General features: G+C 47.4%; 1 protein-coding gene across 2 annotated transcripts; it reads left to right on the top strand.

Moving 5' to 3' along the window:
- Nucleotides 1-1247: 1247 nt before the first annotated feature.
- Nucleotides 1248-24353, top strand: CCL28 (C-C motif chemokine ligand 28). Of its 2 annotated transcripts, none has more exons than XM_090038034.1 (3): nucleotides 1248-1316; nucleotides 16962-17091; nucleotides 18552-24353. In XM_090038034.1, exons 2-3 carry the CDS (start codon nucleotides 16967-16969, stop codon nucleotides 18718-18720), a joined length of 294 nt encoding a protein of 97 aa, XP_089894160.1. In that variant the 5' UTR covers nucleotides 1248-1316; nucleotides 16962-16966; the 3' UTR covers nucleotides 18721-24353. The 2 variants fall into 2 exon arrangements, with proteins under 2 accessions (XP_089894160.1, XP_089894159.1); XM_090038033.1 differs by lacking the exon at nucleotides 1248-1316 and adding an exon at nucleotides 3486-5228.
- Nucleotides 24354-24737: the final 384 nt, after the last annotated feature.

The raw sequence follows: 24737 nt of genomic DNA, 5'->3' as shown, positions 1-24737 counted from the left end.
ACAATATTTACAATTTTAAAGCAATTTGGAAGCATCCCCTGCCCCCGAATCAGAAGATTGTAAAACTGATGGGAACATCTATTCATATGTCTTATGAGATATTGAACATAGCGTGTTCCTTTACGCTCATCTTCAAGGAATTATCCAGGAGTAAATGTACAAGGGTTTTTGCACAGGTAAGCACATACTCGCAATAAGCATCAGTTCCATAACATCATGTGTCCAACAGCAAAGCCAGGGGAGGCTTGCAGCATCAAGGAGCCTTTGCCAGTTTGTAGCTAGAACAGGATAAGGGTATCGAACAGCGCATCTTACAGCGTTTGTATGTGTCACTTGTCCTTTATCACAACATACAAAGATACCCCAGATAGCAGAACTTACAGGAGTGCGTCCCAATAAGTATATAAATGATATAAGGGAGATTCGATATCCCTGCTGCTGAACACGCACAGAGAATGGCGGTGTCTTCTAGCACAAAAAGTGAGTTTGTATTGCTTGATGTCTCTTGGCTTGGGTCTAAGAACCAGATCCTGAAATGAACAGCAAAAATCTGAGGTCAGTGAGACCAGGAACAAAGCCCAGCACTGGGATGAGTCATAGTGGAGGAAGGAGGAAAAAGAATAGCATGGTTTGAAGCCCAATTCATAACTTGAAATCCACAGTGTCTGCACAGACGCACAGTTTTCTGACTGTTTGTCTGCTAATGTACATTGTATTCCTGATGGCCATGGGCACAACAACAGCATTCAGAATGAAATCAAGTGCTTCAACAGTGCTCCTAAATTGTAGCTCAGGGTAGTGTTTATGTTGCTGTAGGCTTCACATGTCATTTTTCTATAATCCTAAAGCCAGTGGGAACAGAATGTTTTTTGTTTCAATGGCAAGATACAGGAAGTGAACCAGGACTCTTTCAGACACAGTACACAGTTGTAAATCGCAAGTTCTTTATGTTACGTAGTTGACAGGAAAAATGTTAACATGTAAAATTATAATAAATGGGTTAAATGGGCGTATAACATATGCATAGGCAGCCATCCAGCTACTGCAGAAAAAATGTTAACTAACAAAGCTTTTCCCAGAACTGTGCTAACAGGGACATTAGTTCCAATTATGTCTAAGGCAAGGTAAACAGATCCATTGATGCGTTGGCTGGCTTTGCCAGAGAGAAAGGACAAGTGACACATACAAACACTGTAGGATGCCCTGTTCGATACCCTTATCATGTTCTAGCTACAAACTGGCAAAGGCTCCTAGACGTTGCAAGCCTCCCCTGGCTTTGTGGTTGGACCCATGATGTTATGAAACAGATGCTTATTGTGAGTATGTGCTTACCTGCGCAAAAACCCTTGTGTATTTCTCCTAAATAACTTCCTTGAAGATGAGCATAAAGAAACACGCTGTGTTCAATATCTCGTAGGACATATGAATAGATGTTCCCATCAGTTTTCCAATCTTCTGATGCGGGGGCAGGGGCTGGCAGCAGCTGCCTTCTCTGCTACTGCTACCATTACTGCAGGGGTAGCAGCTCTTCGTACTGCCATCATGGCTGTAGTCCTCTCTGCTCAGGCTGGCCCTGCAGCAGAGGCAGCCTTCTCTGCTGCTGCCCTTACAAGAGTCTCCCGACAGAGCTGCTGCTCCCCCAGGACAGAAGGGCTCTATGACAGATCCAGTGGTAAGCAGAGCTTCAGCTCTGCTTTCTTCAGGCTGTTACTCTACCTTTCTCCCCTAGGAGTGGGGAAAGAGAGTAAGGCACTATAGGATGTTGGGGGACCAAGAGAAACCCATGTATGTTACGTGTGGTGCTACAAAATGTCCTATAGAGAAGAAACTGGGACTTCTTTGCAGTGAATCCACCATTTTGGTAACAGATCCACCATCTTTGTGGAACTCCATATAGCCTGAACATATGCACGCTGGCTTTTTGTAGTGTGATATGAGTGTCTATAGCACTACAAATATAGTGCATGTCCAAGACATCAACATACCTCAAAATTGTACTGGAAACGTGACAGCTGTGTTCATATCAACAGTGACAGCTTGGCATCACCCTAGAGGTGTTTTGATAATCTAGTTTTACTTCTTGCATAGCACAGGCTGTAAAAACCCATAAACCAGCTGTAATGAGCTATAGCAGATGGGACTGTAGGGGCTGTGGACAGGTCAGAAGTGAGAGGCACCAGCAGGGCTGGGGACAGGTCAGGGTTTGAGGCTTGGGAGTGAGGGGAAAGAGCATGGGCAGCGAGAGAAAAAAAATTGGCGGGGAATGCTGAGCAGATATGAACATGCACGTGCACCGCCCCCCCCCACCTGCAGGAATGTCTGTCGGAAAAGGGGTGGGGAAAGGGGGGCAGAAGGAGCGAGTGGGGCTGGGACCAGGCAGGGATTGGGAGGGTGTGGAACAGAGCCAGGCCCAGTGCAGCTGCTCCTTCTCCCATGCCCAGGGTCATTGGCCAGCACCAGTGGCCCCTGCAAATCCACTGCCCCCCAGCCCCGCTCTGGCACCAGCTGCCTCCCCACACCAGCCCCAGCCCTGCACCACCCAGAGGGGCCCAGAGCCAGGGGCCAGGGCAGGGCCAGCCTTGGCTGCACCAGAGGGGACAGAGCCCCCAGGGCCCCCATGACCACTCCACCTTGCTCCCAGTCATCCCCAGGAAGAGCCCAGTGCAGCCCAGTAGCTCCTTTCAAAGGCAGCAGCCAGGCATGGAGGCAGGGAGCAGCAAGAGCCCAGCTCGCAGTTGCAGCCTGCCCTTGCCCCATGCAAAGACTGGGGGGGGGGGGGGGGGGGCACATGCCCCTCCCCCCACTTGGCTCCCTGGCACCACACCTCTAAAGGAGCCGCCAGGCTCTGACTGTCCCATGACCTGGCCTGGCCAGGGCCCCATTCACCATGAATGGGGCCCCAGCCAGGCTGGGCCATGGGACAATCCCCACAGTGCAGCAGGGAGCAGGGCAGAGTGACTGATTCGCCCCTGCCCTTACCCCATTCCCTCCTGCACTGTGGGGATATCAATATGCCCCTCCCCCTCCCAAGCTCAGACAGTCATAAAGAAAGCAGATAGAAAGAAACTTACCTGCCTGCTGGGCTGGCTGCGATCCTGGCCTCACAGTGTATCTGAGTGTGTGCACCGCTCCTCCTCTGCTCCAGCAGTCTGCAACTGGGCTACCCTGTGGCCATACCTGCTGCCCTGTGTTTGGTGGAGGCTGAGCCCCCTTAGTCCCACCCTTCTGCTGCCTATAATGGCACTGGCATATCAGGGCAGCTCAGCACCACAAAGCAGTGAGGGGAACAGCCACAGTTGGACCCATGTCCTGGTGATCAAAGCGGGTAGGGAAAGCCCATGATAAAAAAACCAAAATCAAATGCCAAAATATATAGGTACTTAGAATTTATTTTATTATAATGATTGAGACACTGGTAGGCTTCCAAATTGCTTTAAAATTGTAAATATACAAAAAAAATTGTGTTCAACTGATACCTATATATATATAGTGATGTTTCATTTAAATTGCCCCAAAAACGCACATTTGAAGGTTTTTAATCAGAGAATTTTAGATTTATTTTTCTGAGGTTCTGGGATTTTTAAACAGAGAAAACCAGGATCTCTGTATACAATAAGGATTTAGAGACTGGAACTTGGAAGGCAGGACAGGATGGCACCTTAGAGACTAACCAGTTAGTCGCTAACATACATGTGGTGACGCCTGCTTCAATGTGTTGTAATTAGAATGCATTGGAGCAGACTTGAATCACACCAGCAGCCTTGGCATCACATGTATTCAGCATACCCATGCTTCAAAATGGCGGCGAGGGCACTTTACCTAAAGTTCATTTGATGAGCACCTCCACTGTCATTTTCAAGTGCAGGATGCTAAATACATAAGGTGCTGTGGGCACTTTCACTAGAGCAAGTCCCAAGAGCCACCCTAATTAAGGCACACCCTGGAACATGTGTAAAGACACCCTAAAGTGCTATCTCGCTTTGCCTTCTGCCTGGCTTCAAACTAACATGGCCAGCAACCTGAGACTGGAAAGTGAATGGGGTGTTGTTACAAGGCAGGAGAGTTAGGAAGTTGGGTGCATTTTAGCAGAAGAGGGATACCAGGATGTAGGTGGGAAGGTGCTTTTAGTTTTTTTCACTAGTTGCCCATTTTTGTATTACCCTGCTAGGATTTAAATTAAGTCTGGTTCTTCTACATCAGTTTAAGTTTCAGAAGAGACCTGAGAAGAGGAGGGAGGAAGATGAGCATGCATACTATACTGAAGGGAAAAAAGCATTTTTCTTGCTTAGCTTCATCACTATTTCCCTTGCTATACAGAAATGTCAGATGTGGGGACTAAGCATTAGGCATTTCCTAATGCTTGTGCTCTTTCTGCACATCAGTTGTAACAGATTTGGAAGCATTTTCACTAGGCACTTCCTGCTGTGTGCCAGCATCAGAGAAGGACATTTGTCCATGACCCCCAGAAATAGGAAATCCAACCAACCTCACACTTTACTGAAATGTTTACTGAAACCCCAGTGTGTTCAGATTAGACTATTCTGCTGTGGCTCCAAGCAAGCTACCCCAGCCAAACCTGTCTTTAGAAGCAAAAGGACAGAAAAGGTGGAGATATCATTATAGATGTTCCCTCAGATATATGTCTCCAAGGATGCTTTAGTTTTGGGGTAGTGATTAACAGTTCAAAACTTCAGTAAGCTGTGGATGGCTGAAATGGTACAGCCCAATTCTGCCTTTGTGGCCATATAACTGCGTGAAAATCACTGGGCCAAATTCAGCTGTGGTGCAACTGCACTGACCTGTTTATGTCGCACCTGAATTCAGTGGAGCTGTGAGTCTACACAGAGCAGTATTTGGCCCTCCTAGGTGACAGGGAGAAAGCAGTGTCTTCTGCATCAGTCAGTCCTGAAAGGGCCTGATCACTATGCCCCACTCTAGCGAAGCACTTGAGATAAGAATGTGAGTCATTCTATTAAAGGCAAAGATATGAATCATGCTTGTCACCTGGAGAATGTGCTGAAGTGCTTGGCAGGATCAAATCTACTTGCAGCCGCCACCAAGGGTGGGGCTTTCAAGTGAATTTCTTCCACCGCAGCTTAGCACACTTGTTTTCTGTAACTTCCAGCCAGGTCTGCTACAGTAAAGCCTGCAGCTCTTGGAAAGAATGGACTTGAACTTAGCCACTGTCTTCACTGTTCTTGCAATTGTAGTCATTCAGACATCTGAGGGTAAGTCAGATTGTACATTAGCAATTTGCTGCAGTTATGTTAAGTTTCTTAATCAGAAAGTAAAGTGTCTCTATTCAGAAATGAAACCGTTTAAAACTTCAGGACTCTGGGAGTGATTCAAGATGATAGCTCTGTTCTCTGTACCATAAGCTGGGAAAATGTTAAGAGTGACAACCTGATAAAGGCAACGGCATCACTCATATTCATTTCCTTGGGACCAGGATTTCACCCTGAAATATTTCAGCTCATCGCCTTTTCTGAAGCAAAAGGCAGTTGGAGAGCAGATAGTGAACTTTGTGATGCCACAGAGTAGCTTCAACAAGAAAATGACAGATCCTCAGAAAAGTTAATTACAGTGAAGTATTTGTCACCGTAAACTTTGCTAAGAACTTTGCAGTTGTAGCATTGCAACCTACCACTAGCATTGCAGACCTTTGAAGTGAATGATGTGCTGAAGCCCCTGGCTAAGATTTCATCACCAGTCTCTTTGGGGCGTTGCTACCTTGGCTGCAATTCACTCCTTGAGCTTTTTGTCACCTACTGGATCTCTAGGACTTCCCATATAATTAGTGGAGCAATTTTTTGTTGTCCTTTTGATTGACTAAGTTGTACCAGAAGGAAGTTTTTTATCTCTGTTCTATGAGACACTTCAGGAGGGCAAAGTTACTCACGGGCAGAAATTACAGTGAAGTATTTGGATCCCTAGGTCTGTTGGATCCCTCACTATGTGTAACAGGTGCCACATTTCTGGAAGATTTTATAGCTATAATGTAGCAAAGTCTGTTTTTCATCTTGTCACACTTTAACTTTGGCAGAGGATAGATATCAGGAGGCGCTACTTCACGGTCAGGGCGGCTAAGATCTGGAACCAACTTCCAAGAGAAGTGGTGCTGGCTCCTACCCTGGGGGTCTTTAAGAGGAGGCTGGATGTACACCTTGCTGGGGTCTTTTGACCCCAGTACTCTTTCCTGCCATGGCAGGGGGTCAGACTCAATGATCTGCTCAGGTCCCTTCTGACTGTAGAAACTATGAAACTATGAAACCAACAGATTAAGCTGTTGTGACTTGCAGCCTGTTTAAATACATAGAGTGTTGCTGGGGGATAGTGCCCATCCTGTGGATTTTTATATTTTTCTTATAATTTTCTATTGGGAAGTCATTTCTCTCTGTCCTTGGGGAGGTTAATCAGATCTCTGCCAAGGTCAGGACGTTGAAGAGCCTGATTCAGTGAGAAGTTACACTCCCAGCCCCTGGTGTCTTTAGTGAGACTAGAGGTTGCACAGTCCCTTGGAGAAGCTGATTATAAATGGTTTTAAATCTGCCTTAAAACTCTACCTGTTAAAATGGCTTCTGTGCCTGCTGGTCTGGAAAGTTGTGTGTACTCTGTTCTACCTGCTTTCGTCACTGGGCAGTCTGCAGAAGCTTGCACAACAGGTACAGTGTGTTAAAGCAGGGGTACAGTGACTTCTCCTAAGATGTGTCCTTCTATTCTCTGGGTGCCAGATGTGTCAGGATATCTACATCATTTATTTTTCTTGTGCAAACATACTCTGCATTTAATAACAGTAATTAAACAATAAACAGGCCAGTTAAATCCCGATTTGTGTAAAGTTTGCCCCTTCTCTCGTCCCTCATCTTCCCCTCTCAGGGCATGTCCCCACATACAGAGGCATGTGGTCGTCACAGCGAAACGGCTGCTTTTTGTCACTGCACACACCCTTGCACGTGGAGTTGGTGTGGGACAAGCTGTCCCAGGTGGGGTAGAGGAGGCTGGGGCTAGCACCTGTGCTGGCCCCAGCAGCCTTACCTGGGATTGTGGGGGGCCTTCTGGGGCAGCAGTGGCAGCAATCCAGCTTCTCAAAGCCTGACCAGCAGCCAGAGCATAGCTGTGGCTGGCCAGGCATTGTTTCTGGCTGCACACACTGCTACCACATGTGCCACACTGCTTGTTTTAGCATCAGGGGTTTTTTTGGCACCAGGATCTCCCAGTATCAAAAAACCCTCACTGCACTGCAAATTAGTGTAGGTACACATGCACTGCATGCGATTTGCAGTGCCTCAAACAGATTTGAGGCACCGCAAACTACATGTACACACTCATTGGGGTGTGCCCTCACTCTCTGTCCCAGGGGTGGGTACAGCCCTGGATGCAGCCCTCCAGGCCATTCTATCTGGCCTGTGTGGCCCCTAAAAAATTTAGAAAATAAATATTTATCTACCCCTGGCTGCCTGTCATGCGGCCCTCAATGGCTTGCCAAAACTCAGTAAGCGACCCGCTGCCCAAAATAATTGCCCGCCCCTGCTCTATCCACTCTGCTCCAGTTTGGAACTAGAGAAAACATGAGGACTTGTAAAGTCATTGAGCCAGATTCTGCTCTCTGCTACACTTTTACTTTAGCCAAGTGGTCAGATATAACAATCAAATCTTGCCCTCAAAGGTTCTCATCTGCGTGAGTTTTTTCCCTTGCTTGTTTTCAATAGATTTGGTCTGGGTTCAACAGGATATAGGGGCGCCCTCTGGTGACTAAAATAATACCTGTGAATTCGTATGAAGTAGAACAGTGGGGCACCTGTCTAACCTAACATAAGCAATAAAATAATCAGTAAAAATTTGCAAGATTAGCACCTGGCATCCAGAAGAATCAGCACAGGAGAAATTAGATGAATTTCCATGGATTTCTGTGGATTTACAAGTTAACCCAAGCGGCACCTGGTGGTGCAATAGTTAGAAAGCAGGGAAAATCATGTTTTTGGGTATAAGTCAGATCTACGTTACAAATTTAAAATGATAAAAATAGCTCTCATGGAAGAAATTCAGGAGCTAAAAATAAAACAGGTGTTTTAAATTAGCATGATAAAAAAAATCTAAAACGATAAAATCAGCTGATAACGTGGACACAAATGATATTTAGCTAGCTTAATGGCGATTTTTGTCATGTGGACACAGGAAAACTGTAACGTGAAAACAGGAGGGGTGTCATGTGGACAAGCGCCCCCAGTTCTCAACCTTCTTTGTACCAGGACCCATTAGTAAATGTTGATGGCCAGTCCCAACCCAGTGCCCCGCACTGCTGGCCTGCTGCCCCCCACCAGTGCGTGGAGCAGTGCGTGTGGGGTGGGGGGGCCCCAAGCAGCCCCTTGCAGGCTGCAACTCTGCCAGCCTGCAAGGGAAAGGCCAGATTTTCTCATGTTTTTCTTCTTTAAACAAAAATCAATTTTTAAAGTTTGTTTACGACCCTTTCATATATGTTTGCAATCCAGTTTTGGGTCGCCACCCATGGGTTGAGAAACGCTGAAGTAGAATTACTGTAGCCACAATGGTCCAGGGAACATAAGAAAAGCAAGGTTAATATTTTTATTGGACTAATGACCCAAGTGGAAGAGATGTTAGACAAGCTTTTGGGTAAAAAAGTTATCTCCCAGGGCAAATCTGAGGATGGTGAATTCTGAGCTTGTCTAACACCTTTTCTGGCTATATAGTTCATTCAATAAAAAATTATTACCCAACAAATCCTGCTCCTCATGGTGCTCCTGAATGCTGCTTTGCTGCAACAAGTCTTCAAGGAAAAGATGAGGCTGTGTCTAGAAATCACGAGATTAACTGAAGTAAAAAAAAAAAGAGGTTTAAAATGTATGTTAGGTAGTTTTTAATTTGCCTTCCCTGGCAGTGTTTCTCAAGCTTTTAGAGTATGTATCTGGGTCACATTTTAAAGTTCTTCTCTGTACTTCTGAAGGCAAGAAATTTACTTTAAAATTAAAACTGAAATTCTCATGGAATACCAGGGCATTGAGGATTTGCAAAAATAACTCTGAACAGTGATAGGGTTGTGAGTTGGCAACACTGTAAGTAGAAGACAAAATTGTGCAGCCTGTGGATAAGGGGTCTTCACTGGATTTTGAGGTAGTGGATCTGAGTTTGAATTGTTACCTTTCAGGTTGGGTGCATGGAGGTTGCCTTTTGGGGTTCCAGGGTAGCGGCAAGGAAATTTGGGGGATTATTACTTGGTCAGCATTAACAAATGAGTAGAAAGTGGAAAGCATTAACTGAAGTGAATTCTAACACATGCCAATTAAAAAAAAAGTATAAAAAGAGAACTAAAACCCCCAAAATATTGACAATTAGAAAGGTTTAAAAATACACAATAAGGGCTCTAGGCATCATTGAGCAATGGAAGTGAGTTGTACAATTATACAAATACTGTACCAATAAGCGTAAACTGGCAATGTGGGAAGGGGCAAGGGAGGGCAATGTATTTAAAAGAACTGAAAATGTCTTATTGCCATCCTTATTGGCATATCATGCCCTTCTGTTTCAGGCTTTTATGTTCTTACAGTAGGGCCAAGTCCTTCAACCACTTAATCATGTAAATCAAAGATGCAAGTAGGTCATATGAGCATATGACTGCTAGGAGGCCTCATTGCCCCACTGCAAGTCCCAGGAAGTTCTCAGCACAGTAAAAGTACCCTCACAGATTATCTTCATTACAGCACTTTGCATGAGTTGCTCAAGCCTAGCTCTGTATCGCAACAGAGTTCCTCTGGAGAGAAATGCAAAACAAGCTGCTTCAAACGAAAGAGACCCACCCCCACAATGCCTTTGTATGTAGTTATTGTCAGGGTATGACATAGTTTGTACTCCTGTTGAAAACCATTTCACATCTCAGTAAGTTCATTGTGTACTAATGTTTGTGTGACTCCATCTGGGCTATATACTACTTGGCAATCATACAGCTGCCTCCTCAGACCACTTTCACATGATCAAAGGGGTGAGCACATACTTGGCAATGACCTGCCTGCCGGTCACAGGCCTCTCCAACTATTCTATCTACTGGTTCTCTCCTCTATCTTTGCTACTGATTCACCTTCCCATGCTGTACGCTCACTCTTGCTGATGCTGTCCACAATAATAGAGTAGCCCACTTTGCTAGAGCTAGCCCACTAACCAACTCCTACCCTCCATCCCAGCTCCTCCTGTCATTCTTCCCGCCAACTGCGGTTAATGGGAGCAGCACTCTCTAGCCTAATGTAAACTGTGCTTCTCAGTCAAGCCAGAAAATAAATCAGTAAGTCAATTCCATCAAGGAAATTCATTTGCTGCTCAGCACTTGTAACAGGGCACCAACCCTGCTAATCCCCAGAATGCCATATGCTCATTGCAACACTGCACTTCACAGCAGGTTCTCAGCAAATTTTAGATAGCGAAGATACTCTAGGACCTAGGCAGGCTTCCACATTGCAAAGCCAAGGCTGTTTCCTCCCTTGTTTTGCAATAGCAAACTATTTATGCCCTTCTAGTCGCACAGAGCATCAGGAGGCACTTTTCTGTGTAATATGAATGCATATCTTGGTGGTTTTCCCGTAGCTTTTGTAAATAGATTGTAATGATTGCAGGTCTCTGCCATGTGAGGCCACCTTGCCGAAATGTGACTGCAGTGACTAAGTTGGTCCTCCCATCTGCCCACACCAAACGGGCTTGCTTGTCTGTAGTGAACTGGAGGGGTAAACTTTCAGAAGGGTGGTGAAGCAGGTAAGGAGCCTCTTGCTGGGATGTGCTGGCTTCTCACAGGGCTCCAGGAAAGTACTCTGAGGTTCTGCAGCCACTGGTGGCTATCCCAGATTCACAGCACAAACCTCTTGCCCCCTCTGATGGCCAGGAATGTGTCTTCACAGGTACTTGTAACATGTTCAACATATTTGCAGTGCCATGTGTGTTACCTCTCTGCTTCTAAAGCAGAACTTAAAAGAATGACTTTCAAGCTGAATCATTCATTACAGGCATTAAAAAGCTGGGTTGGTGTGAGAGTAACACAGTCTTCTGAAGAGGTAGGATATGCAAGGAGAGGTCCGTTAGGGATAGAGGTATGCAGGTAGAGATAAGGCTTCTGGGTTTCAATTCTCTGACTTCCCTGAGTCAGTCTATCAGGTTCCAAGCAGAAGCTTAAGGGAAATTTATTTTTTATATATGGCGTTGAAGGGCTCTTTGCTTTCAAGAGCTGTGTAGGGAGGAACTGCAAGGAGTTTCTTCAGTAGATCTCCAGGGGAATTGCTGAATGACTTAGATCAGTGGGGGGGGGTCACTATTTTGGCAGATTTGCCAGAAATTAGCACCACTCCCCCCCCACTGGCCGGGTGCCACTTTTGCTCCCTGACCAAGTTTCTGTTCTGCTTTGTGCTTCACGCCCCATCTGACACTGTGCTGCCTGTCCCCTCCAATCTGCCATATGCTACATGGAGGTTGCCACAGGTTGACCACCGCTGACTTAGATCTTCATAAATAACATGCATTTAAGCATAAATAACGTGCATTTAAGCATAACTAAATTTACTGTGCATTAAGCTAATGCACAGTAAGCGATTTTTGGCTGGCATCTACACATGGCACTAAATCTAGTGCCAAGTCCCTTCAGCCCTGCCATGTACTTCTGTGGCTGCTGGGGCGAGCTCCAGCTACATGGCTGCCAACACTTGGCAGCTATATTGAAGCCAGAGCCAGCTGCCAGCACTTGGCAACCATCTTGGAAAAACAGCCCCGCTCTCTGGTTCCCTTCCCTGCCCAGGAGCCATGTGCCCAGAGCAGGGGCAGCACGCGGCAGCTGCCTCCTTGCCCACCCTTTCTCCCTATGCCATGGCTGCTCCAGCCCATGCCCCTGCCTCTGCCAGTGATGACCAGTGCCCTGCACTCTTGCTAGCCATGGTGCTGGCTCTGTTAGCCCCAGCAGGCACCCCCCACCCAGGCCCCAGGGCAGCCGTGCACCTGTCAGTGGGGGGAGGGCACCAGCTGTGGGATGCCCTGCCCGACCCCCTGTTCCAGCACACCCCGCTCCAACCCACCTGCCATGCCACCCAAACACCCTCTACCCCCCCACCTACCCCTAGCATCTCTCAGGACATGCACAAAATTGAAACAAAAAACGTTATTTACCTAACAACACCCCCTCCATCCTTCCCCCCTCCCTCTCTCAACAAACAGAACCCCCTCATCTTCCCAACCAACAGAACCCCCCCACCCTCCTCCCCACCCACCAATAATAAAAACCCACTTAAAATTGGAAAACTATGTACAATTGGAAAACTATTTGCAACATCATTGGTTTTTGAGCCCAGAGTGGGGAGCTGTGGGGAGGGGAGGGCCTAGGGGGCAGAGCCTGGGGACAGGTGCCAGCACCCCAGCCTCAAGATGTTCTCCCCTGGGTCTGGGAGCCATGGCAACCCCAGTGGGTGGCAGCCTCATGCATGGCCAGGTCTTTGAGCGCATGGTGCAGGGGAGTGACAGGGCTGAGCCCAGGCAGGAGGCGCAAGGTCCAGGCCAGGGGGTCTGGCAGGCAGGAGGTGTCCAAGGACCCCCTCCCAGGCCCAAGTGGGGGTCTGCTACAGGGCGGCAGATGGGACCCAGGGGCCCTGCAGAGCCATGGGCAGGGGTCAGGCAGTGGGAGGTATAGATGCCACCGCCAGGCCCAGGAGGGTGTCCAGGGCCTGGCAGTCAGCATCCCCCTGCTACTGGAGCAGCTCCATTCAGATCTAGTGGGCCCCCAGTCCCATACCTCCACCCAGACAACATCTTCCACCCGCCAGGCCTGCTCCTCCGCCTTCTGCTCCTCTGCCACCAGCCACTGGAGCAAGAGCAGCTAGCGCATCCAAATGGCTTCAGCGGTGCATGGCATTGACTCAGAAGAGCCTGCATCTCCCCTGGGCTGGTGGGGTCTTCCCCATGTCCAGATGTTGGCTCTACAGAGGCAAGAAACAGAAGCTTTTGTGCCAGTCTGTGACATTTCAGAGATAAGATGGTCTGCACCAATGGCTGTGTGCTGCCCAGAGACCATGGAAAGCTGGCTGGGCAGGCTCAGGCCTAGGCAGCTGCTGCCTGAGCCCCGCATCCCCACTTACTTCCCTGGGGCTAGTGACCTGCCATAGGCAGCAGAAGGCTGGGCTAAGGGGACTCAACCCCCACCAAACACAGGGCAGCGGGTAGAGCTGCAAGGCTGGATGGCTGTGGGCTCTGGGCGACAGCAGCAGGGGTGGGAAGGGGTATGCACACAGCCAGAATCATCAGCCTGGATGACTGATGATCCAGCACACCAGACAAGTACCAGTCTACCTCTGTGAAAGGGAAGGGGGGTGCAGGATCGAGGCCCCACAGTGAGGGAGTGAGCAGGGCACAGTCAGGGGCTGGGGTGAATGGGGCACTGGACACATTAGGTGGTGAGACAGTCAGAGCCCAGGTGGCTCATCCAGGTGTGTGGGGGGCTCCCGCCACTGTGAATACCCAGGTGAAGGCCCGGGGGGCATGTGCCCCCCCAATCTATGTGTGGGCTGGAGGCTGCTGCCACTGCAGGCTGGGCTTTGCAAGCTGCTGCACCTGCCTGGGGAGCAGCACGATGCCATGTGCATCCCACCACCAGGCGGGCAGGGGGCAGGGTGCAGCCCAGTGGTGGGATGCACATAGTGTCACGCCACTCCCGGGGCAGCTGCAGCAGCACACATAGCCCAGGGCACAGTGGCAGCCCTGTGCATAGATGGAGGGGGCACAGTGGTGGGAGCCCCCCCAAGTCCCTGGATGAGCCGCCTGGGCTCTGATTGTCCCACCACCTGGCCCAGCAGGAGCCCCATTTGCCCCTGCCCATGCTCTGCTCCCTCCCTCACTGCAGGGGCCTCAATCTCCCTTCCCAACCCTGTCTCCCTCCCCGCACCCCTTCCTGCACAGCCTTACCTGCTGGGCAAGGGTGGGGGATGCAACTGCATATGCTCAGTCCCCCAAATAATTTTTTCTCCCTCTGCCTATGTGACCTGCTGTGTGCTGGCTGCAGGCATCCTGCCTCCCCTGTTCCCTTCCTAGGGTGGGCCAGGCCAGGCTGTTGGCAGCTCTAAGCCGCACTGCCCCCTGCTCTCTCTGCTGGCCAACCACCCTGCTGTGCTGCAGCCCAGCCCAGCACACAGTGCCCAGTCTTGGGGCATGTGCAGCTCCTGGACAACTGGGCCAAGGTGGCTGTGCCTGCGCCCTCCCTGCTGGGGGCCTCTCCAGGGAGGCACCCTGGGGCTGGCCCCCCTCACACTGTCACTGTGCCCCGAATGTGCCCCTGCTGCACATGCCCCAGGTGGTGCACAACGAGCTGCTTGTGCAGGCTGAGGGGTGCCCGAGCCATTACACCCTGGTGCTGCTTGTTCTCTTGGGACCCTGAACTATAACGGTGCAAGGGGCAAGCCTGGGCTGCCCCACAACCCTCACCGCTGCCTGGAAAGTGACCTGTGGCAACACTACGCTTCCCTGTCTCCCTGCTGTCGAGGAGGACATTGCTGCCAGCATTGGCGTATGAGAGTCCCATGCCCGCCAAGCTGTGGGGACATGGGCTGTTCAATCAAGTTCTGAACTGTGTCTCACCTCTCTGCATGCTGTGGGGGGTCCCAGGGAGTGTGGGTGGGCCAGGCAGGGGGCAGGGGTGGGGACTGAGACAGCCCACCACTCAGTGCAAGACTTACTACATGTCTGGGACTCACAAGGTTGGCAGCTTGGTGCAGACCTCCCCATTGGTACGGGTGACCGGCTGCACCCAGTGTCTGTAGCCCATAGTATGCAGTGGGCCAGCACCTGGCCAGGGGCCACCCCCAGGGAGGAGCTGGCACTGCTGTTGGCTGGTGGTGATGTTGCTGGTTGCTCCTTGTGGAGGGGGCCTGGGGCTGTGCCAAGGGTGAGGCAGCTGCTGGTTAGGGCTCCCCGAGCTGCCAGTGGATGCAGCATCTGGGGAGGAGGATGGGGTGGGGTGCTGAAGGCCCAAGGGCTCCTCTGTGTCACTAGAGGGGGTTGTGGGGTGGAGGCTTGGGAAGGCTACCCCTGCTGGGTCACAGGGCTGTGGCCTAGATCCTGGGGCACCAAAATACGGGCCAGCTGCCACATAAAAGTCATGGTCTTGTAGGCATGACTGAACCAATGACTGTAATCAGTTATGGCTATCCACTGTGCCCACAAGGCCTCGACCTTAATGAGTCACTGCTGTGCTGACCGGGGGATTGTATTAAGTCACGTGTTCAGCTATTGTGGGACTCTTCCATGGAGATAATACAAGTTTAAGATTCTGGTGCGGTGCCAGACTGGACCAACAGTCGGGGATTGTCACCTCAGCATCACACTGGAGCCAGTTCAAGGCTGCTAGTAGCAGGGACCCAGCCTGCCCTGCAGATTCAGCAGCAGAAACAGCACCCTCTCCTGGGCTCAGCTCCCTCTGCCCATTTCCAGCAGCAGAGACCTCAGTGTGCCAGGGGAAGGTGTTCCTTGGCTGGGCAGTGCTAGGCATGCACTCCAGGCATGGGTGTTACATGTCCTCACAGGCAGGTGTGTGAGCAGTGACATCCAGTGCTGGGGTCAGTGTCTTGGGGGGACAGGAGGGGAGAAGGAGAGAGAAGAAGAAGTTTCAAGGAGGCAGATAGACCTACTCCACTGGCACACTCTTTCAGAGGCTCTTAGGGGTAAAACCAATGTTTCTGCTATCTATAAGAGCTTTGAATCTGACAAACCTTTTCTCTCTCTTCAGTGGAGCTGAGATTTTTTTTTCTTTTGGTCAGAGAACCCTAACTGGATAAAAATTAAACTTTTCACAGAAGCATATAGTTCCAGTGGGAATGTTATTGGGATGCTTCACACACCAGGAATTTCAGAAAGAGAGGGAGAGAGAAATAGCCAGTCAATCGGCATTTACTAGCATGTGGGAAATGCAGCTCTATGAGCATGCAGACCTGAACGTTGGTTGCACCCAGAAAGTGGTTACAGTGGTTGGGGGCAACTCTCCAATTTGAAAGACCCATTTTCAGTTCAACACAGGAAGAAAAACCAATTTCCCAACTTTGAATATTTTCTCAAAATCAAATTTGTGTTTTCTTGCTGGCTGCAACAGTCTGCCCATCAGGGAAGCTGTTTGCAGTTAAGACAAAGGGAGGCAGGGAGAGCTCCAAAGCTGAGACAAATTTCAATCATGGAGCTTTGAGCCCTGGAAATAATATAGGAAATAGTAGCTAGCAGCTTCAAAGACTCAAACTATGGGGCCTGATTCACCCCCAGAAAGACTGGGCCCAAACTCTACGGGTCAGATCCTATTCTACCTATTAGACAGCAAGTAGCCCTTATCCATCTAAGTGTGATTGCATTCCACACAGCTCAAGTGCCCAAAAAATCAATAATGCAAAAGGTGGATTCTCTTTCTTCTTGCTGCTGTTTATGACTTAATCTTAAGGCTAAGATGATAGCATATTATGAAAGGAGACGCTTTAGCTTATTATAAATTGATCTGAATCTTTCTGGATGGGACAGGAGATAAACCTCAATAATGATTTTCTAGGCATTCTAGCAGGATATAATGGGATGGCACTAAGCACCACTTAGACATCTAAATAGGTTAAATAGATTTTGGCCTTCATATTCAGAGGGTCACTAAATTTGATGATATAGTAAAATTTTGTTCCTTCCACAAACATAAGCCATCCTTTACATTTTTGTTTTCTGTAAAAATGTGTGTCAGTGTGGAGTCACAGAGAGATTTGGAAGAAACATTGCTCCTTAATTAACTGAGAATGTGTATGTGCAGAGATCAGGGTATGGTGATATATAAAGTGGTGGCGGAAACACTGTCTAGAAAAAGACAGTCTGACTGATCTCAGAGGCTGTGGATCTTTCATTAATCCTTCACAAGATGAGTAGTGACATGCCCTATTCATTTCACTGATTAAAATATTCCTTTTGATATTTAGCTACCATGTTTCCGGTGTCCTTTAACTGTTGTACAGAAGTATCACACTATGTTCCCAGAAGTCTTCTACGGCAAGTACAGATGTTTGAAATCCAGAAAGAGGATGGAGTATGCCACTTACCAGCTGTTATGTAAGAGAGTGTTTTTCTTGGATGATTGAATTTTAAAAGGGCCAATAATCATTGGGCCTGGTTTTCAAGTTATGCCAGTGTAACTCTTATTCATTGCACTGCTGAAAACACAGTGGAGAGTTAGGACCCATACATTTTTAAAATTAGCCTTTTCACATTATTAACACCTTGGAGTGCTAAAATTAACTTACATTAAATAAAAATTCACCATTTTCACCATTAACGTTGGTGCTCTTGCACTTCATTTACCATGGACACAGAGAAAAGATATCAAATCAGCTTTACTTTCTTAGTATGAAGTCAAGCGGAAGGCAGGGCAGGGTGGCACTTTAGAGATTAACCAATTCAGAGAGACATATACTTTCACAGGTAACAAGTACAGAAGGTGCCACCCTGCTCTGGATATTCCAAAAAAAAAAAAAGGAAAAAAACTCAGAACAACAGCTTTACATTTGTTTATCGCAGGTAAATCTGCATGTGCATATTAATGTGAAGCAATAAACTCTAGCACTTATCATGTCAGAGTTTATTGTTCCTGGGTGCTGCATTTATATGTGCACCTGGGACTACAGCACCACAGCTGGGTCCAAACAGCCCCAGTTGGTGAGGGTGAGGGTCAGCTGCTAGTCCGGGACGACTGCTCAGATCAACATGCTGCAGAGGGGCTGGCTGGGGCACATGGGCTAGCTGGCAGGCAGCCCCTGCACTGATGCACCCTTGTGCCTCAACCAGCCAGGTCAGCATCTACACATGCATTGCTGTGCACGAAAAAAAACTGCAGCAGGGTAGTACTTGTAAATATTTAGTAGTATTTACAATTATTGCCTTGCTGCGGCGTTTATAAGTTTACTGCGGCCTAATAGGGCCCCACATGTAGATGCTGAGACATTTAGTGTGAAGCTAATCAGGCAGCTTTGCATTAAACAACTTGTGTAGACATACCCAGTATAGTCTAATCGGTTCCAAATTTTGGGTATCTTCACTAACACTATACCATACCTTTGGTACTATATCACAGGGGGATGTTTAATTTCAAACCATAACTGAAAATGTTGAATTTAAAGACAATCATGGAAATATTTGCATTCATGTTGTTTCATAACTCTCCAGTTTTATAATATCTATCAGACTGCTTCACTTTACTGCCAGTGTAAATGGACCAGTTTGCACTGTGTGTACTGTCAGGAACTCTGAAGCCTCTCCCTCCATAATTCAGGATGTACTGAATGCGTAAAACTACTACTTATTTTGGAAGTAAGATAAGAGAATCATTGATAGTTGACCTCACACACTTGTTCCACTGTAAATCAGTTAATGCTATTTAAATATTACTAAATGATGACTAATGCAAGCATATGTATGCTTTGTTACATTCAGATATTGCCATTTACCTTCTAGAAATTACTCGTACTGTTTTATTCCGACACTTGCAATAGACATTGCTGTTTTTTTCTTTTCAGCCTTTATGTGAGATATGAGTGGTTATGTGCAAGCCCACATAATAAAAATGTTAGAAAATGGCTACAGAGGAAAAAATCCAAGATTCCTAGAAGAAATGTTCATACTGGGAGGAAGGAAAGAAACAAGAGCAAACACAAAATTGTAAAAAACATTACTGGGCTGAAATAAAACCTGTGATGGAGGTATCTGTAGAATGCTACATTGTATCCACTGCAACCCAGAAAAAACACCAGATTAAGAATTCATGTGCTGGATGGCTGCTCAACATTTTGTAGTTACAATCTAGAACTTCCTAGGCTATAAAAATAATCTTTCAAAAGCCACAAAGCAAGCTGCAATAGCTGTCAACTGTACCTGTTCTTTATCCCTTTTCAATTGTACCTTGAAATGATCTTGTTTGTGGAGTATCCTACCGGTAAAATAAGGCTGGTAAAGGAAATAGTTGATGAATTATGTCTACTCTGCCTCATCTGCTGTGACCTCTATAATCTCCAATAATCTGTAATTTAAAACTCTGTAACTGTATCCCTTGACTTTCAGAGCTGTCCCTTTCCTCCTACTCTGATCTCCATTATAACAACTCTTTGTGTAAGTCTTCCTCCTTCTCCTCCTCATTCTTCTTTGGGTTTTATTACCAGTGTTCTCTTCCTTTTAACTTACCTTCTGTGCTTGAACAGATACAGGGACCATCTTTGTCCTACTGCCTTTCCAGTTCTCCCAACCTGCCTTCTCCTTCCCAGGTGTGTAGCTACTTCACAGTCTGTCTGGGGGATCACCAGTCATGCCAAAATGTCAACTTTGTTTTCTACTCCAACTCTTCTGTGCTTCTAGCGTTCCTTGCTGCTGACAATCCTCCTTGTCCCTTAGGCTCAAAATCTAGGGGGCCAAGATTCTGGCAGCCTTGCTACCCACTTCTTGCCCTTTTTCTCTGAGTGCTGTCTTTGTGCTGTCTTTCATGTTACCCCCTACTGTTTGGAGTAGTCTCCCAGACTCATTTCTCCAGGTTCCTTCCCTCCTTCAAAATGACTGACTTCCTCAACAAAACATAGAAGCTCCAGTCTGTGGCAGTCAGTTGCATTTTCCACTTTACCAAAGTGGAAACACTGGTTAAGGGGAAGTAGGAGATTGAAAATTTAGAAAGTCTGAGGTATCCTTATGAAGAGATATGAGAGAATTAATGGGTCAAGAATGATAAAGGTGCTTACAACAATCACTTGATCTTACCCCAAAAGTCCAAGAAGTCCAGTATTACTGTAACCCTCATTTTCTTTCCACTGCTCTTCCAATTATTGTTTGTTATTTTTACTTACTGTATCAAGTCTAAAATTAGATTCTTTGCTCCCCGGAGCAACGCTGTCTCTCGTGTGTCCTTTGTAAAGCACACAGGGCACGTTAAATGTTTTTGTAACTAATAATGTTCTGCAGACATGTGAAGGGTGCATGCGGTCACTAGATATCAGAAGCAGCCAATAGTTTCCCCAACACAAAGAAAAATGGCTGTCCTTGGTGAATAGCTGGCTCCCTCAGCTGCTGAAATGCACAATGATGAAAGAAATAGCAATTGGTAAGAAAAAGCCAAGGCCTGCATCACATCCGTGCAAATAGGATAGAAGCGTTGGTGGTTTCAAGTCTTCCTCCAGTCCTTACCAAATACAGGGACTAAAGGAGGCCTTGGCACAGGTTGGAGCTGTGCCTGCTGGATCTGTTTGTACAAACTGTTCTGCTAACCCAGGATTTCTCCTGACTTCTAACACACCCAGAACAATTCCTGCTACACCACAGTGAGGGAGTCAGTGGCATAAATCTAGCTTTCTAGCAGCTGAGAATTCTACCAGGCAGGAAACTGAATTCTCTAGTTGGTCTAATAAAAGATATCACCTCTACCACACTGACTACCAGGCAGAAAAAATCCTCATCAACCTGCCTAAGGCAGCTTAAGTCTCCTTTGTACCACTGGAAGATTCCAACCAGGGCTGAGCCTCTGGCATGAGGCTTATTTCTCAAGCTGACTTTTTTGGCAGGGCTGTGGCTCAGCAAACTTTCAACTAGGACACAAAGTCAAGAATTGCTTCCACAGAGAGGTATAGGCTGTAGCTGTGTTGGTCTAAGGACATAGGCAGACACTGTTCTTTGGGTAAATCTGATATATTTTATTAGACCAACTCAGATAGTTGGAAAAATTCGTCTTTGCAAGCTTGTGGGTATAAATACCCTTCGTCAGGCTGAGGAAGCATCTGCAGTTAGTGTGTGCTCTTCCTGGATGGAATGAATAGTAAAGAAGCCAGTGGCTGGTATGCATGCAAGAAAGGCAATCAGTGAAGATGTAAATTGAGGAGTCAATAGGTGAAAAACAGGTTGCGGTGGGGGGAATGAATGGAGCTGGTAAATAGTGGAGAGATACTTGGGGAGTCAAATTTTATGCAGGTTATAATGTGTCATAAATCCAATGTCTATATTTAGTCCATGATTGTTTTGTATCAAGGAGTTTGATGAAGTGAAGTTCATAGGCTTGCCTGCGAAAGGTGTTTTGTAAATTCGCTCTGAGGATTAGAACTGAGAGATTGGAGAGAGAATGGTTTTCTTGTGAGAAATGTGCCCCTACAGGTAATTGGGTATTTTTGTCTTTGATAGATTTCCAGTGTGTGTTCATGCTGGTGCACAGTTGTTGTTTGGTCTACCCTACACAGATTTTTTTTGCTTCCACACAGATTTTTAAAGGCATCTAGATACCTAAAGATGCAGAGAGGCTCCCAGGGTAATCTTCCAAAGCATCTGGCTAGCTCCCACCTGTATCATTGTGCATCTAAGTGTGACGGGCTGGCTGGCAGTGACCTAGCCCAGGGGTTTTGAAAGGGCAAAAGATGATTGGAGGACTTGGAATTCCCTTTCCTCACCATTCTGGTAATGATTTGGCCCAGGGCTTTTGAAGGGGTAAAAGATGATTGCAGGACTTGGGATTCCCTTTCTGCACCAATCAGGCCCCAGAGACTCACCCCGCTGTGTCCCGATTGACCCCTTGGGTCACCTGGAGGGGGATAAAAGGGGCAGTGTAGGCTGACTCAGGGGAGAGACCAGCGAGGGACAACAAGGAAGGGGCTTCACAGAGCTGGTAAGAGCTGAGCCAGTGGGGCAGCAGCAGTGCCCTGGAAGAGCCTGAAAGAGTAGGACCTGCAGGCAGCAGTGGGACCCTCAGCAGCACGGCATGCGGCTGGCAGGAAAGGCTCCCCACTGGGCTCCAGGATCCCCAAGGAGAGGCTGCTGCCAGCAGCAGAGGCTCCCCCCGCTCCAGCAAGGATCTGAGCAGCAACCTGAGGGGTTCCCAACTCTGCTTCCAGCTCCTCCAATCAGAGGCCAGGTAGCTTGATGTGAGGCCTGGGCTCCGGAAAGGTCAAGACGCCTAGCAGGCTAAAACAGTGCCATCAGGGGTGGCTGTATAGCAGCGTTCCTGCTTACCATGTGGGAGATCTGGGTTTAAGTCCCAGCAGAGGTGACTTGGGGTAAGTGAGATAACAAAAAGCAAATCTTCTTGCAGTAGAAAGGAGCCATTGTGTTCCCCCCCTTTCTTGCCCTCCAGGTACCAAGGCCCTATATGTCCTTGTTATTTGACATTTTGCGCCTTTTTACATTTCACCAATCTGTATTGTTTTTTCTGCTGTTTTTGTTTTATATTTTGTTAACCCTGTTTTTGTCAATGATTGTAAGTGTCTAACCTTTGTTGAATCCTGCCCCCTTGGGGCACTGTAGTGTCCACTATACCCTCTGATTTATGCCTGTTATGTTCCCAGTATTAAAAGGTTAATGGTTAAGTCCCCACTGGTGGTCTGGCTCTGCTCTATAGGGGAGGAGAGTCCCTACACCTCCCACAGCACTTGTGCACCTGCTCTGATCCCTTCAATTGGAGAGGAGGTACCTCTTGGACTACCGCCCAGGTTACATAAGTATCCTTACAAACCTGTCCCTTGGAGCGGAATCCACAACACAGACCAAGGCTGAGGCAATGTCTCTGGGGAATATTTTGTAAATGAAAGGTTACTGCTGCCATAATTTCAGCATGTGTTCTGTGTTAAATAGTATTATGGCTACTGAATATCCATTGGCTATTGCAAATATTATGTGCTGTATACAAAAGTAAATTATAATCACATTGTGCCAAATGCATTCATTATTGTAAACAAATGGGTGCAATCCCAGATCTGTTGCTTACATACTCCATTGATTTGCATGCATAGTTTCATATATTGCAAGAAGGTAATTCTATAGTTCTGGACCTAGTCAGAACTCAGCACATCTACATGTAAATATTAATGTGAAGCAATAAACTGCAGCACCAGCTCAACCTGCACAAGGGCTGGCTGGGACACAAAGGTGCTTCAGTGTGGCGTTAGCCAGCAGGCAGCCCCTGCACTGAAGCAACTTCATGCCCCAGCCAGCCGAGTCACTGTCTAAGGGTGTGTTGGTCCTGCCCAACTGGCTGGGCCTCTATGCCCAAGATTTCACAAAAACAGCCTGCTGCACTGCATAACAGGTGCATGGACTTAGTCCAGTGTCATCACATCACAGTAGCAGTTCCAGTTCAAGGATTACTGGATTACTTAATTAGGAATGTTACAGGTTGTTTTTGACCGTGTGTACATTTTCTCATGGCATTGTATAGTGTGCATCTTCACCTCCTGGGTTTTTGTGTGTTGATAAATTATGTATTTATAGCTGGAGCTCCCATGCCATTCTTTGCTCCCTCCCCAAAATAAGAGACTATACAAATAAACAAGCTGTATTCCAAACAGACATTTTCAGTTTACTGATGACTGGAATGACTGTCAGATGTAAGCAATTAAAATATGAAGATCAGCGGCATTATAAAAGCTAGATCCATATGCACCACTAAAATATTTTCACTTACTGGACAAAATCCAGAATAGCTAGGATGGAATAATCTAAAACTTCAGACCCCTCTGAGTGTATATTACACCTTAAGCTCCCAAGGACCCAGCAAACCAAATTTGGAAGTGATGAACAAGAAGTTGTAAGGCACATCAGCAATACTGCATGAATCAAAATTAGACTAGTGCACATTCTGTTGGGGGCAGGAATTAGGTACGAGTTATAGGTGTCCTTGAAATGCCTCTGTACAGGTTTCCCTTGCCAACCACAGTTTTGAGTATCCATGCTTCAGAGAGGGTGGGGTGCAGTCGGAAAATGCCCCCTACGGCCCTCCTGGCCCTGCTCGTGCCTCTCACTTCCCCTGTCCCCCCACAGCTTTGCTGGTGCCCCTCACCCCCAACCCACAACCCATTCTTCCCCTGCCTGGCTGGTTTTGCCAATGATGGTTTTGCCAACCATGGGAACTTTCAGGAACTTTACCCCCATGGTTGGTGAGGGAAGTCTGTAATGTCAAAACACCAGATTGGACTCCTTTAACTTGGTCCACTGTTTCATTTATGTTTGATAAATGCCCAACATATATGTAAGAAATGAAACATTACCATCCAGTGAATTCTTAAATGCTAAATGTTAATGTGAACTCTTGGAGTAAGATGCTGCCTCAGATAACAGTATTTAAACCACAGTCACCAGATTTCTAATAAAACCCTCCTTCATTTGATAAATCTTAGTTTTGCAAGTCTGATAAAGTGACGTCTTTTCCCTGTACCAATATGTTATTTGTTGACCATTGTTATTTAGGCAGGCGAGGGTGTGACAGGTGCATCTCCTTGGGTTCTGTCCACTAGTGGCCCCACCCACCTGTTATGGGCCAACAGCCGGCCTTCTTGCTTGCCATGCCTTGTTGTTGCTTGCTTAATTAGAGGATGTTAATTAAGCAGGAGGCTGCCCATTTTTTGCCCTGATGCCAGAAGGCGCTATCTGTGGCTCCTTTCCTCCCCTTACACTGCAGCCCAAGCCTCACTGATATACCAGATGTTGTTCGGTCAGTCTCGCTTTCTGTAGCCTTGTCTCACCACTGCGTCCCCTCTAGGCTCGTCAATCGTCACCCCCTCTGCTCTGGGGCTTGTCTCAGCCTCGGGCTCAGGTGGCTGTAGCTGTGCCTGGCCCCTTCTTTGGCGCCGGGGTCAGTGTACCCCAAAATGCTGCGCCCTCTCTGGCACCAGGCCCAGTATACCCAAATGCTGCACCCTCTCCGGCGTCGGGGTCAGTGCACCCCAAAAAGCTGCACCCTTTCTGGTCCT

The sequence above is a fragment of the Crocodylus siamensis genome, chromosome 3 (assembly GCF_052110815.1).
Source record: "Crocodylus siamensis isolate JL-2025a chromosome 3, ASM5211081v1, whole genome shotgun sequence".
In the NCBI taxonomy this organism is placed as follows: Eukaryota; Metazoa; Chordata; order Crocodylia; family Crocodylidae; genus Crocodylus; species Crocodylus siamensis.
This window is presented reverse-complemented; position numbering and strand designations above follow the sequence as displayed.